The 15,321-nt window shown below is 36.8% G+C and overlaps 1 protein-coding gene across 1 annotated transcript; it reads left to right on the forward strand.

Annotated features, from left to right (window-relative positions):
• On the forward strand, positions 1–15,095 carry nat16 (N-acetyltransferase 16). Its single transcript, XM_048184072.1, has 4 exons — positions 1–170; positions 5,445–5,668; positions 7,819–8,043; positions 8,157–15,095. The coding sequence occupies exons 2-4, from the start codon at positions 5,453–5,455 to the stop codon at positions 8,721–8,723; spliced, it is 1,008 nt and encodes a 335-aa protein (XP_048040029.1). The 5' UTR covers positions 1–170; positions 5,445–5,452; the 3' UTR covers positions 8,724–15,095.
• The last annotated feature ends 226 nt before the right edge of the window (positions 15,096–15,321 follow it).

Raw genomic sequence — 15,321 nt, forward strand, 5'->3', positions numbered from 1 at the left:
GGAATTCTGGGAGGGGCTTCATAGTGACCTCATACTTCATATATTGTAAGTCTGAACCGGCATTACCTAAAAATTCAGCCTTTAATCTAACCGCAGTGCAACATCACATCTCTTCAGCATCTGTCAATCTGACCTCTGTATTCTTCACGGGTCCGACGCACGACGTAGAGGTAAGTGAGATGGTCCACTGTGCTTCCGCTAGAAAGGATTTTGCTCGTGCAGCCCATGCTTGGCAAGGGCTCGACGAGGTCGAACAATCATTGTACTTGGATTTTCACGTCTTCAAATTGTAATGGGCATCACGCGTTTGCTGTATTGTCCTTCTCACCCTTTTTCAAGTCTCACGGCCATTTTGCACGGCCCAAATTAATACTTATTAGAGCCGACAAGGCAATGAATGAAATGTAAAGAGAATTCGCCGGAAACCCTCAAGTATAGGTTTTGTAATATGTTGGCATTCATGTCGAGTAGCCTATTTTCGTTTGGTCTCTCTGTGCGTGCGACGTTTTTCAATTTATGCCGGATGCCGGTATTTGTGGAAAAGGGACATTTTTTAATCGAATATAATAGTAACAATAGAACTCCTTCGTAAATAGGAATTCTATTGCCTCCCTGCTTGACATGTCAAAACGTTATGCGCAAAAAATATATATTTATTTATGCTAGAATTTACTGGCGATTTATTTTAAACTAGCTAAACGTTATATGAATGTGTATACGGTAAGTATTGCACCATTAGAGTCAGATCTATTAGTGAGATTTTGTGTTAGATCATTGCATTAATTTGTGTCTCGAGTGGGGGCGGGGCGAATCAATAGGGCTCGGATTGCAGTGATGCTGAGAACACGTTACGGCTTTGGCTTTAAAGATGCTGAATGCATCCGTCGTGAAATATATCATTATATATCTGTCGTATTTATATAATAGCCTATTTATAGAAATGTTAATTGCTGACTAATTCTAAATCCGCGACGTTCATGTTCATTGCAGTCAAATGTAGGCCGATTCTTGATTTTTGATTAACTGATGCAATGTGCTTATGTCCTTCTGTTCGTGTTTTGTAGTTCTTGCTGGTGTGAAGTCGACAGGCTCATATCATAGTTATTTTCCACTGGCACGTGAATGCCCATGCTGACGCACCATACCTCCAGTGTACATGACATAACCGCGAGAAGTAGGAGAGACATATGGCATGCCCTATTATTAATGGGCATGGTGTGCAGGCAATCTGCTGCAGTGGTGCAAGGCATGTACCAGTGTGTCATGCTTGCCCCATTTTATGATACTTCTTTTAGTTTTTGATGTTGCTCCACATACCGCAATACTGCATTTAATGAGCACAATTTAAGTTCATTGCATACACACACTTCGGTGCCTTGAAGAAGAGAGGTATGTGGTCCTGATGGTCTTAATTTGACTAAATCTAATGTTCCAAGCATGCAAATTGTTTTTGTTCATTATAATGTTGTCAGAATGACTGATGAATAAAGTGATAATTCACCCACAAATGAAAATTCTGTCATTCTTTACTCACCCTCATGTTGTTCCAAATGCATTATGTTGTATTGTTGTTATTTTTTCCTTGGAACGTAATGAATACTTTTATTTAAAGAATCTTTACACAGGTGTTTTCCATCCATTTATAGTGACCATGGGTGTCATGCTCCAAAAAAGGACAAAACCCTACCATAAAAATAGTTCATATGCCTTGTGTCATACGAGAGCTTTGTGTGTGGTAACCCCTAACCTTGGCACATTGCACAGGGTTTGTCAAGTCAAAAAGCTTTTGGTTCTTCTAACATGTCTTGTACGAGTATGAAATGCGGCAGTTCAAAAAGGCAGGATGAAATGAGATTGAAGGAGTAAAATCCCCAAAAAAATCTGTGATAAAAAATAAAACCATATAGCGCAGGAGTAATAAGTGCGGTTGTTTTTAAGTTCTTTTTTGGAGTTTGACACTATTTGGTTACTGTGAACTGGCATTGTATAAAAATGAACTGTGTGAAAATCCTTCTGAATTACTCCTTTTGTGTTCCACAGAACAAAAGGACACATAAGGAACGACATGAGGGAGAATAAATTGTGACAAAATGTTTGTTTTTGGGTGAACTATTCTGTTAAATTAGGTTCTCTGTATTCTCAGAATGATGTCGTGCAACTTTATCTTCAAGTATTCATACAGAGCTTGCTGTGTTGACTCCACTTTGTTATCATGTTCACCATGTGACAGGACAGAGCTTGCCACTGACCTAAATGTGTGCTCCATATTAAGATTAAGACAGTTTAAATGTCAATTACGCCAAAATGACACTGCATGAAAAAGAGAGTATTTAAAAATAACTTAACTAATTTAATAGTATGTCTCTAGTACATCATGCATTGGTGAATTCGTATTTAACACTCATTTCTAAATCTATATATTACACATTTTTCTTCTAGAATTGTTTTGCAGGGATTTAAAATGTCTATGTTATGAAAGGGACACTATTTTTCAAGGTTATCCTCTGTGCTCCCATAATCTCGTTGAATGAATTTATATAAACAAATAGATGGGAGGGGAAGCTACAGAATGCGATGTTTTGTCCATAAAGAACAGAAGGGGAAGAGGACATAGAAGGATAGAGGAATTTAAAGGACAGAAGAGATTAAATTAATTAATTGCTATCATATATGCATGCATGAGAATGGATGATGAATAGTTTACCGAATACCATTATAATATTTTTTGTTTTCATTTTGTATGATGCTCAGATGAATCTATGATGTTCTTATTTGAAGCAAAGGGCTGGTAAACAGAATCAATGTTTTCTTTGAATAGGATTTTATCTTTTCAGATTATGTAAATGTGCCACAATAAGCTTGTAGAGAGAACATAGACGTGCTTTAAGTAACGTTCCTTGTAAATAACACTTTCATTTAAGTCCTTATGACCTTCTCGGTATGCCAACCTCCTTTTGGCTTTGATAATGAATTTTCATTTTCATAAATTACATGAACACATTTTTCCCTCACCCAATATTCATTTAAACATTTTTTACATTTTACCTAATTGTGATTATTGAATGAAAACAAAACTGTAATTAATAGTCAGACACATCTTTGTATTTTTGGTAATTTCTATACAATGACTAATATATTTTATTAATATGCTGTTGAGATGCAAAACATATTAAGGACCTTAGTCCAAACATGTGACTTTTTTTCATTTTCAGCTTTCATTTCCAGTGTTTGCCTGACTTGTTAAAACTGACAAAGGTACTAAACATACAGTAGTAATGAAATCATAAGTCTATAATGGGTACAATCTCAATCTCACTGAACCTGTTAGAAGATCAAAGAAGCCCATTTTTTGGCAGTGTCGAACACTACATCATACTAATATGCATCAAATCATTGTCTTTGTTAAAGGTTGTAGGGGCATCTATCTATACTGTGCAATAAATTCATGAGAGTCCACTTGACCATAGCAGTATCACAGCTTAAATAGAAAGTGAGAGCGGGAGTTAACTAGGTTAGTAGTGTTAATTTAAGTATGTAGTGCTTTAACAGACACTTATTCAAAGCAATGAACAGTACATTTATTAAATAGATAATCTCCCTGGAATAACCAGGGTTAAGTACTTTGCTACAGCCCATCCAATCACTCCTTGCAATGTTTGAACTTAGAACCTTTTGACATTACCAACCCAGCTCTATAACCACAGCACTGGGGCCTGTGAAATTTCTCACACAGTAGAGCATGCTGGTAGCCACAACAACGTCATAGTTCCCAGGGAATGCATGAGTTGATAAAATGTATATTCTAAATACAATGTAAGTAGCTTTGGATAAAGGTATGAACGACTGAAAACAAAGGGCAGATTCAAATATTCTGCTCAGTGTCTCTGAAGAAGTGTTGTTATCCGTGCAGTCAGATTCCAGTACTCCATGGAGCAGTCAGTTGTAAAACATACAGAGAGCTTAGTTGACTATATTTACATAGTCTTCCTCAACTTGGTCCTTCGTGATCTACTCAACAGTGTGGTTGTTTTCTTGACTTCATACTTTATACCCAAGCACGTTTAAAGCATGTTTTTGCTTCTTGATGTTATACTGTTTCACATTCATCCTCTCCTTCAATGTGATGTAATTGTAATAACTCCGCCTAAGGCAAATTTAAAGTCTATCCCATGGAGAGATGACAAGCCCTGTGATATAACAGCAGAGAAGGACCTTTTTGCAATTATATAACACATCTCATTGAAAGATGTCATGCCCAGTATCTATATATTCACAGACACTAATTAAAACATTGGTGCTAAAGTCCATAGATAAGTTAAGTTTAATCTTCAAAAGAACTAAATAAAAATAATAATAATAAAATCACAATTGTTTGGAACTCATTAACGGACCCGTTATGCAGCCTCAAAGATTCCACTAACCTGATGGAATTTGCTAATTGGTGTTTTGTTATTTTGTTCTCTTACTGAGATAAATTAATTTGGGGTTAATAAGGGTTACCAGACATAGACCGAGCATGAGTTAGGTTAGGGAATCTAGGGAAACACATTGATTCGGCCCAATGGAAAATCACACATCTGTCCAGTTTAAGTGAACTATATCCCATTACAGATTGAAGGGCAAATGAAAGACTAAGAGAGACAGTCGCATGGAAATTAGGAAATCGAATATTGCATAGCAATTGGCTAGTGAACCATGAATGAATGGTTTTTGTCAGCCTCAAAAAGTGCTGCCCAATAGATGTTTGCCAAACCCAAATAAGCTTTCGAACATGAAGGGTTTTCCCATTACAGTAGTGCATCAATGGAAAAGTACCAGGGCTTTCTCAACCGGTAAGGGCCCAAGGGGGTGCAAACAATGTTTGCTCTGTGACTTGTTCGCAGTGTTGCTCACACTGCACGGATTTTCTGCCTTTCAATCCCCGACACTCACTACCCATATATGCGTGCCTGCACACATCTGCCTTCCCATCCGCTTCACCTTCCCCTGGACGTCTCGCGCCATTATTTTCCAAGTCCTTTCAAAAAATGTGTTTATTTTCCACTGGGAACCAGGGCAATGCTGCTCAGTGAGAATTTAAAAAAGGATTAAGGGTTCTGGCAATAGGAGGTGGACATGTCTGTGTATGTGCGTTGGCCGATGGGCGGCTGTCTCGCATTTGGGCACGGATACAAGTTGCCGCTATCGATGCCAACCTGCTGGCGTGTTGGCACGGGAGGATAAACACTGCGACATGAAGCACAAACCTTTCACTGTACTGAGCTGATAAGGACCCTCGCACAAATTGTTTTGTAAAGTTCAATCTTGACATCCTTGAAATAAAAAAACATTTGCAAAGGGACAGTATGTTCACATGGAACCTCTTTTTGGGTCACTGATCATAACGTGATGTTCAAGTTGGAATCTGATTGTAAATCTCTTCCCATGATTGACTGTGTCTACAGCTTTAAGGATGAAGATTGAAAATGGCCTGCCTTGCTCTCAGCTCCCTGAGGCCCCTCCTCAGACCGGCCTGCAGTTTACAGTGGCAACAGAAGAGGACTTTGATGACATCATGGCCATGAGCAAGGATATCTATGGTGGCCTGGACTATCTGCCCTCCCGCTATCAAGCGTGGCTGCAAGAGAGCAACCGCACTGTCATTTTGGCTCGCAAGCAAGGCAAAGTGGTAAGAAAGTGGATATGGAGAGATATTTTTTGCAGTGCATGTTCCACTCTCATTCCTAAACAGGAACAGTTCACCCAAAATGAAAATCTTTTATCTAGCCCCATGTCATTCCAAGCCTATTTAACTTTCTTTTTTTCTTAGATGTAAGGAACATACAGGTTATCTGAATGAATGAATGAATGTATGAATGAATTGAAGGGCTGCATACGATAATCTCAAATTTAATCTCAAATGAAAAATATCATAATAGCTACTGCACTAATTTGCATAACTTTAAATTTATAATTAAATGTTATAATTAGAGTCAATTATGAATAATAAATTATAAATATTTTTTCTATTTATATCAAAATAAAGAATCATTTTTACAATAAGGTTCATTAGTTAACTACATTAGTTAACATGAACTAATAATGCACTTCTAAAGCATTTATTAATCTTTGCTAATGTTAATTTCAACATTTACTAATACATTATTAAAATCTTGTTAACATGAATGCACTGTGAATTAACATGAACAATGTATTTATATTAACTAACATTAACGAAGATTAGTAAATACAGTAACAAATGTATTGCTCATGGTTAGCTCATGTTAGTTAATACATTAACTAATGTTTAACTAATGAACCTTACTGTAAAGTGTTACCAAAATATACAAAGACTATAGAATAACACAAGACGTGTCACTCGTATTGTTTTGAATGGGAGAAATTGTAACGCGCAATATGGCAGAATAAGTCCCGCCTTCTAAATAAGAGCCAATCGCCGACTGGTAAAGTCATCGCGTCACTTCAGCGGCCGTTAGAATCACCGGTTTCTATAGAAACAGTCAGAAGTGCACCTCCGAAGAGATGCGCATTTAGGTCTGCGCATGCGCATTAGCTTGATCCAGCCTGAAAAATTGTTTTTTAGTTTTTTAGCGTTTAGAAACTAAATTTATGAGCCGGTTGTTGTTAGATTTCATTGGTGATTTCAAATATGAAATTTAATCGTAAGGTTGGCGAACAGTTTTGGAGAATTTGATGTTTCCCTATTCAAAGAGATTGCATGATGCCCAGGATGCCTGAGAGGCGTTTCAAAGATGGCCGCCGAGTAAAATGACTTGTCTTAAAGGGACTTTGAAATATATCACTATTGTAATAATACAACTGTACTGTAAAATAATATTTGTTTATATAATTTTTATATATATATATTTATTTATTAATTTTTTCACGGGTTTTCAAGTCAGGCTTTTATTTTGGAAGAAATCTGCTGGGAGACCTTTAAGTTTCTATGTTAAGTTGACAACAGGTTGATAATTACAACTCAAAAACTTGTCCATAAACATTACATAGATGGAAAGAATCTCAAGCTGACTAGCTAAAGATGTTACTATACCCATTAATAGACACAGTACTTCCTTGAAAATAATTCCAGCAGAGCTACAACAATCCATAATTAAATGATAATAGATAATGCTTTACAATGAACTCCGAGAGCTACAAATGGCAATTTATCTGTTCAATAAAATACCTTACTCACCTGTTGAGTAATAAAACTCCATCTCTGCATCACTTTTTTCAAATCCTTCAGTTCTAGCCATAACCGAAAAGCGAAGCAAATGTTGATTCTCATTTTATTACGCGCTCTGTCATCATGTTCTCTTTTTGCCAGCAGACTCTCCATCAGACTCAGCTTTTTTTAAAATGGGTGATTCCCCAGAGGTTCGAGATTTAGCGTGCTGCACATCAAATGATGTCGCTCATTGTGATGCCTAACCTATGCCACTCCCACACTATACACGCATCGAAGTAGCCAGAGCAACTTTTCCTTATTTACAAATTATGACGACACGGGCAATGAAAACCATATAAACACTCATAATAGGGTAAGACAATGATGATTTAAATTCTGTTACTTTTGAACAAAAATAGTTACATAGTGTACCTTTAAATGTATTCATTCACTGAAAATTAAACAGCTTGACAAACCTAGCCCCATTCAAGATATTTTATTCAAAATATACCTTTTGTGCTCCATGAATGAAAGAAAGTCACGTAGGTTTAGAACAAAATGAAGGTGAGTAAATTATGACACGTAAACTCTCCCTTTCCTCTATCGTAGATATAACTTAGGTCTGCTTTTTATGCAACTACATTTTCCAGATTGCGCTGGAGTCAGTGTGTGTTATTGATGATGGCGAGACCATGCTGGTGGAAGGGCTTCGCGTTGCCCCACAGGAGAGGGGGAAAGGTGTGGCAGGGGTACTTCTTCGGTTTTGCTCTCAATTGGTTAAGTCCAGATACCCTGACGTTAAAGTCAGCAGATTGACAAGAGATGACCAACTGGGACCAAAAGACTTCCAGAAATACCGGCTCATCACCAAACAGGTAAGAACCATTTACATTCGAATACAAACATTTTGTTCAGGTAAGGTTTTATCTTGAATAAAACCAGCTAAAGCCACATTGTCTCCATTCTATCACCAAATTCAAACGTGAAGGGAATCCTCCTGGTGCGCTTCCATGCTGAAGACCTAAAATTACGCCTTGCTGATCTTGGGCCTAATATCACTATAGCAGGGGAGGGTCTGTCCACCACAAACATCCCAATCCGTTTGGAGCCAGCAGAGGTGCACCAGCTCTTCTTAAGCGATGTTCTAATGCAGGGTGTCCTTCCCAATGCCACCATCGTTCAAGATTGGCAGCCCTTCAAGCCTCTGTCTAGCAACATGGACATCCTGCTGAAGAAGGACATTGATTGGATGGTTGATGATGCCAGACGCCCAACCATGGCCAGCTTGTGCACCTTCCCGTTCCGTGTGCCAATCGGTGATGACTGGTACTACCTCAACATCGACATGTTTGGTAAAGACCTGACGCTGGCCATCCAACAGCTGTTGTGCCACCTGAGGTGCCACACTGGCAGTCTGAAGGGTTACGTCATGTGCCAGGTGTTCCTGGAGCCCGCGCTGTGGAAGCCGATGGCCGATTTCTTTAGGGAGACCCTTAAAGTGGAGTTGGTGAAAGAGTACACAGAGCAGTGTGTTGTGGAGTCTGATGTCGTTTAGTCAAGGAGCCTCAGAAACACCTTCCCTTAAAAATTAGATACCAAACTTACAAAATAAGAGGGAACGTCTCCTTCAAATATGGCACCTAAAATATCTACTTTAAAGGGACAAAAAAAACAAAACAAACTTCAGTTCTATTCCGCTTAATGAAAACACGCTCATAGGATTTAATTTATTTTAACAGCAATTAATTAATTAAAATAAAATGCATGTAAGTGAACAAACTAGAATAAATGTGGTAGATGCTTGTTTAGGTTACTTAATTTATTTCCATATGCAGTACTGTAAACAGTGGCGCTGACAGGACAGGGACTGGAAAAGAAGGAGCAGTTCCAGATTATATATAAGTAGGGACCCAAATTGTTCCAGGCCCTTTCATTTCTGTTGGCATCGCTGACAGTGAAAGCATATTTACTCATGCTGAGTTGAAAAGAAAACTGCACAATCTTTAGGGCACTTTATGATACAAAAAAGAAAATGGGATCTCACTTTAGAGTCTGTTGCTTTTTCAGAATGTGGCACTGTAGCTGCTAGAGTATTTAGAGGGAAAAAAACACAACAACAACAACGTTTCTTTTTTAAAAGGGAGTTTATGACAGGCTACCCATATGCAAATCGAAATGGTCTTTAGAGGCAGTTTTAATTAACCTGAAATGACTAACATTACCACGTTGGAAAAATGTAATCTCAGACTGATATGGTCCTCGAAAAAATTGTCTTTAATAATATTTCCTCTAAAAGTACTTTGCAGTGCTTTAAACTCGGTATCAAATTATAAATATCTGGCTAAGAACGTTTAGATTACAGTCTCAAGTTTTTGCTTTAAGTACTTGAATCTAAAATTATGCTCTATCAGTATTTGTACCTAACTGTAGATTCAAAGTGCAATTTCAATAATACACTGGAAGGAATATTGCTAGAAATACATTCAGGTAGATATGATTAATAACTAATAATGAAAGAGACGTACAATTGTTTTTTTTTATTATTCATATTTTATTTCTAAAATAAATGTAAACTGACTGGATCACATTTAAATAAAAAAAATGCAGAAAATATAACTAGGGATATATACCGTATATATACATAAATGTTTGTATAAATGTTCTTTCTAAAATAGTTCATTTAGTTATAATTAATTGGAGACATCGCTATGTAGTGATTTTATTACATTATACATATGATTCAGAAGAAACGTGATCTTAAGGAAATTCTCCAAATTCAGTGCTCCAATGAACAGAAGAAAAAAACAACCTCTGAAAATCTTCGTCGGACTCAGGTGATTCACCCATGGAATCAGGAAAACAAAACCTCATATTCTGGACAATTGGAAACCTGAGCAAGACAAGTGACAGTCGCTCATCTCTATGAAGAGTTTAATTTTTTTTTGACAGACATACACAATTTATCCGATGGAAAAGAATGGATGAAATCACCAGTGCTCCTTTTTAATAATGCAGAAGATAAGGATCCATCATCTCCTTCTTGTCTTGGAAGAAAGTGAAGTGAAATATTTCCAACACAGATAAAGAAAAACAGAAAAAAAAAGCCTTCAGACATCCTCAGAACCATATTTAGTTCCTTTGCCCCAAACCCAGACTGGAGCATGCTTTTTCCCTGAAGCACTGTGCAAGAATGAGAGACACACAGCCCGCACTAGAAAATGCATCACTGTTTGTTTCTCGAACAGCTAATTTTCTGGTACTAATTGGAAGGTTAAATGAAACAAAAGTTCTATTAATTTATATCTTAATATATATATAAAAATATAATATAACTTACAGTTTTAAGTCCTCACAGAGTCCACTCCCAGTTTTTCAGACAGATCTGAAGCTCAACCTGTATCCACTAAACTAAAACCCTGAATTTCTTTACTCTTATTACTAATAATGTGTCTGGCTTGACTTGACTTGGTGGACTTATTTTGTATCCTTGTATGAACTCTCAACATCCACTGACGAAAAGGAGGCCTCCACTCCTCCATTTGGACAGCTGCATGTGGGACTTGTGTTGCGGTCAGTATACAGGCAGCCTTTTTAGTTATGAAAGTTACGGCATTTTGAAGATTATTAACTGTAATTCAAATGAAAGTTTATTGCATTTGTATAGGTGTACATATATATACATTTCTATGTTTGTTTGGGGGTGATTTGAAAGGGAATCTTTGTTCAAATTCTTTCATGGCTGAAATCTTGAAATCCTTCATGTCTGCTACGTGCTTTCGGAGAAAATGGTCAAACTCAGTTTCAAAATATGTAGTTGAGAAGCACAAGGTACATTAATGCTTCGGTTTCCCATGGAAATTACATTTGCTGAACTCAAAACAGTGTATATTGGCCTTTAAAAAGCTACAAATGATGTTAGAGTCAAGCATCCTTGATATGCTATTTTTAACTGGCCGTTTTCTCCTCTCCAAAGCACTCGTCATATTTAGACATGATGGATTAGAGACCCAAAATGTTTGTGTTTTCTGTTGTACATAGTGCAGTGCATTTAGATTTAATTGTTATGTATTATGTCAGTTTACCTTAGCGGTAGAGGGTTCGGTCACTAGCCTCTATATTTAGCTGTTACTTTCTTTTGTCACTTTTATCTGCGAGGCATTTGGTAATCCAGTAATCACTTAAGAATATTTCTCTCTTTTGTTGTTGTTTTTATATTTCTGCTCCATTTTGTTTCTTTCGGCACTTTTATTGTCTAATTGCCTTTCCAAGTATTTGTGAATTGTGCAGGAGCTTGTAACTCTATATTTTACACAGGTCCTGGTGTCAGGGCCGTGAGACTATAAAAGGTTAGAGGCATGTGACCACCTGATGGCGAAGAGATGTAAAGGATACGTTGCCCCTTGTTTCGCTGGCACGCGGGGAGTGAACTTTAAACCCATTTCTTTCAATTATAAAGTGGCTTTTCACTTTCTTTTTCTGGAATGGAAAAATAAGACAGGTTGCAGAGGGAGATGAGGGATGAAGCCGGGGCTATGCTAGGAATAGGTGGCGAGGAGATGACATGTGATCCAGATCATGTTACCGCTCTAAAAATGAGTAAACATTCATTTTGTATTGTGCAGATGGCCAACGACGAGGGAGGGACACATTCTAGGAAAGAGAGGCGATCAGGCCTTGCGTTCGTAATTAGCGGCAACTGACTATTTAGGATAGACCGCCCCGACCAGGATAGCTGGTATTTCCCAAGCTCTGCTTTGTTAGACTCAGCACTAAAGTAATACCTCGAAGGCTAAGACATACGAAAGCAAATCTATACACAGGCACTTGTTATCCCGTATGACTGTGGGCCAGTTAGAGTTTCAGGGCTCGTCTCCGAGTAACCGGATACCGAAAGTGTCATCTTGCGTAGAACAAGGGTTCGCCCCAAGACTCCCTTTACCTTCCACCTGATCCCCGTCAGCTCGACACATGGAAATAGTGAGCAGGAGAGGTTAAAATAAGAAGGCTCGAGGCTTCCAGCCTCGTCATACGAATGCACTGTCCTTTGCCACGCTGCTCAGTACCTATGTTTGTTGTTTATTTCACAACGGCGTCTTTTGTTTTTCATTTTCCTGACTGCTTTGTAATGTTTCTGAAGGGCTTTACGTGTATTAGAATCAGCTGTGTATTGTATGTTTTGTGAACGAAAGCGAGAGGAAAACCACCAGGGAGATTTTGTTTCTATTCCAAGTCACTATTCAAAACTGAAAACTTAACTGAAAGCCTTATCCAGGTGATCTCAGTTGAATTGCTGATTTGCACTATCAAGAGCTTCAACTCTGCTTCTCCCTTTGTTGTTTTCCATAGAAAAAAAACATATACTGTGTCTATACACAGATGCTTCTGAAATGGCTAAATCACACAGGTATTTTCACCTGTGGTGCACTAAGCTATTTTGTTACATTTAATCTACAAATCTCATGCAGTATTTGGAGGTAAAATGCAACTAGATCCCAATGCAAATTGTATTTTATCTCACGCCATGTCAGAATCGTCCAACTCCGATTGGATTGACCATTCATCTAGCTGTTCTGATGTGCTGCACTTTATACTGTAGATATGTAGATATTCCAAAGCACAGTGGGGATCTTCATAAAACATCAGTGTGAGTTGCTGTAACAGTCATGGTCATTCAGTGGATCACACTATATTTTTTGTAATCGAGGAGCGTAGGCCTATCTGCATACCGTTTTTAAATTCAAGGATATTTTTATTAGTGTGCTCCTCCTCACTTGATAGGCTATCTTTAGAAGTAATAAAGCTCCTACTTAATGACCATGGTCTGAATAAACCACACTGTACCTGTCTGAAACCGCTGATGGACATATTTACCACTATCGGCAAAACAGGGACCATGATTTCTACAGACCTCAAGAAGGTGGTGGTTTGAATGTCCATGTCATCCATTCTCTTGATGCAGCAGTGGCTGTTGAGTTTGTTTTCACGCAAGTCTTCCCATTAGCCCTAGATACAAACTGGGTGTCATGTTTTGTGTGTTTGTGCAATTGGAATATACATACGATGGGAAACTAATGCTTACGGATGAGATATCTCAAAAGAAAAAGAAAAAAGAACTCATGGCCAACTGTCAATCAAGAGGGTGAATACAGTTTTAATGCCATAAAGGCATTTTGATTATAATAATTGTTTTCCTTTTTTTAAAGATTTTTTTATCACCCATTATGACTGCTTATTCTCAAGCAGTGATGTGACAACTAATGGAAAAGTATTTTAGTATTTTGTTACCTGTCTTGTTTCTTTTTTTCAGAGATTGTGAGAGATGCAGAACTATTTTAAATACAGTAATTTTTTAAAAACCTTATAATCCATGAGAGGTTTTTGAAATGTGCATGTTGTGTGAGTGGGTGGGGATGGGCTTTACAATGAGCATGTGACTAGATTTACACTGAGCACAACGACCCTGTACTAATAAAATGACATTTAGAAAATGTCAAATTGGAATCGATGACGACGGACAAATTAATGATGGAAGTTTAGACAGGGTATTTAAAAATGGTAAGGGTAAACCTGTTTTTCTTTTCTTTTTTTTTTCTTTTCTTTTCTTTTCTTTTCTTTTCTTTTCTTTTCTTTTTTTTAGCCATGATATAAATTTTTACAAATGATAGCTTATACTTCGGTAATTGTATAAAAGAATTTAAAAATCTGATCACTGATCATTTTTTTATGCGCTTTTTTGCTTGTGGTATTTTATTGTAATTGTGTGCATCTCTATATACCTATTTCTTTGTACACTTAACAAATAACTTAGCTTGAATATTTTAATATACAATATTTAGAAATATTTAGAAACTGTCACTTCTTAAAATCAACATCATTAAATTAAATAATCATTAAAGCAGAGGTCATAATGTGTGACCTGTCTAATATATATATATATATATATTTTTTTTTTTATTATTTTTATTTTTTTGTTTTGTTGCTATTTTATGTTATTTTTCTTTTTCTTTTCTTTTTCTTTTTTTTTCTTTTCTTTTTTTTTTTTTAATGACAAAGATTTACAGGTCTAGACCAATGTTAAATCAAGTACTAATCCTGGCTGGTACACTTGTTACGAAATTATTTGCAAAATTAATTTAATTCCCTATTCTTTTAATTGAATTCATTTAACTTACATCCCATATTCTTTTAATTGAATTCATTTAATTATAACAAGAGTTTAAATTTGCCTTTGCTAAATGTTAAATGTACCAACGAACGTTAGTAGGAAATTGTAAATGGATGGATGATCCAGAGTGATCATCCAGGATGATCCATAAGCAGATTAAAGTGTGACTATAGGCAGATGGTATGAAGTAACTTTACATGAAGTAACGGATATGCCAATGGCCATGAAACTAGTCAATGTGCTCTATCATATATTGTTACATTAAATGACAATGAAATGTGTATGTTTATTATGTATAGGACACATTTACTGCACGTAAGTTTTTGTTGACCTCTAACATTGAACAGTATGTAAATTTATGTAAAAATCTAGATAACCTCTAAGGTCCGAGCTTTGTCTCTGCTGTCAAGTGTGATGAGTAATCCTATTTACAATATCCCAAAGATCACATGTTGAATGCAGTAGAAATCCAGATGAACCCCATGAAAACACAACTGTCATGTTTCCATATTCTGCCATTTAAAAAAAAAGCCCCAAACCGTAACATCAATACAGTCTTTGACAAGAACCCAAATGTTGAAATTCTGTATATTTTCCATTGAAATCCTATATATTGGAATTTTTGGAGCTCAGTTTTTATGACTGCAATATGTGATTGAAAACAAACAGTGACACTGCAGTCTTTCTGAGTCTCTTGGTTAATGTCACCCTTTTGTTGTGTTCTTGTATTACTTTACCTTGTACATAATCATTTAACATTTTTAACATTTTAACTAGTGTTTATGTTGTCAGAGTGTTTGTCATTACCATTGTAACAACGTAACCGTAATGAGCTCTATCTTTAATGGCAACAGATGTAATGCAGTAATACCTTTGCAAAATATGGCAGATAACAAATGGCTTTATATGAAGACTTGTGACTAATATTGTTGATCAAATGCATTTGTAAAAGGACTGGTGAGGTTTTAGCCACTTGCTGTAGTTGCAA

The sequence above is a fragment of the Megalobrama amblycephala genome, linkage group LG3 (genome assembly GCF_018812025.1).
Source record: "Megalobrama amblycephala isolate DHTTF-2021 linkage group LG3, ASM1881202v1, whole genome shotgun sequence".
Classification (NCBI taxonomy): Eukaryota; Metazoa; Chordata; class Actinopteri; order Cypriniformes; family Xenocyprididae; genus Megalobrama; species Megalobrama amblycephala.

Coding starts and splice junctions, on each gene's coding strand:
- nat16 (XM_048184072.1), top strand. CDS start 5,453: ATGAAGATTGAAAATGGCCTGCCTTGCTCTCAGCTCCCTGAGGCCCCT. Junction 5,669..7,818: donor CTCGCAAGCAAGGCAAAGTG/GTAAGAAAGTGG, acceptor TACATTTTCCAG/ATTGCGCTGGAGTCAGTGTG. Junction 8,044..8,156: donor ACCGGCTCATCACCAAACAG/GTAAGAACCATT, acceptor TCAAACGTGAAG/GGAATCCTCCTGGTGCGCTT.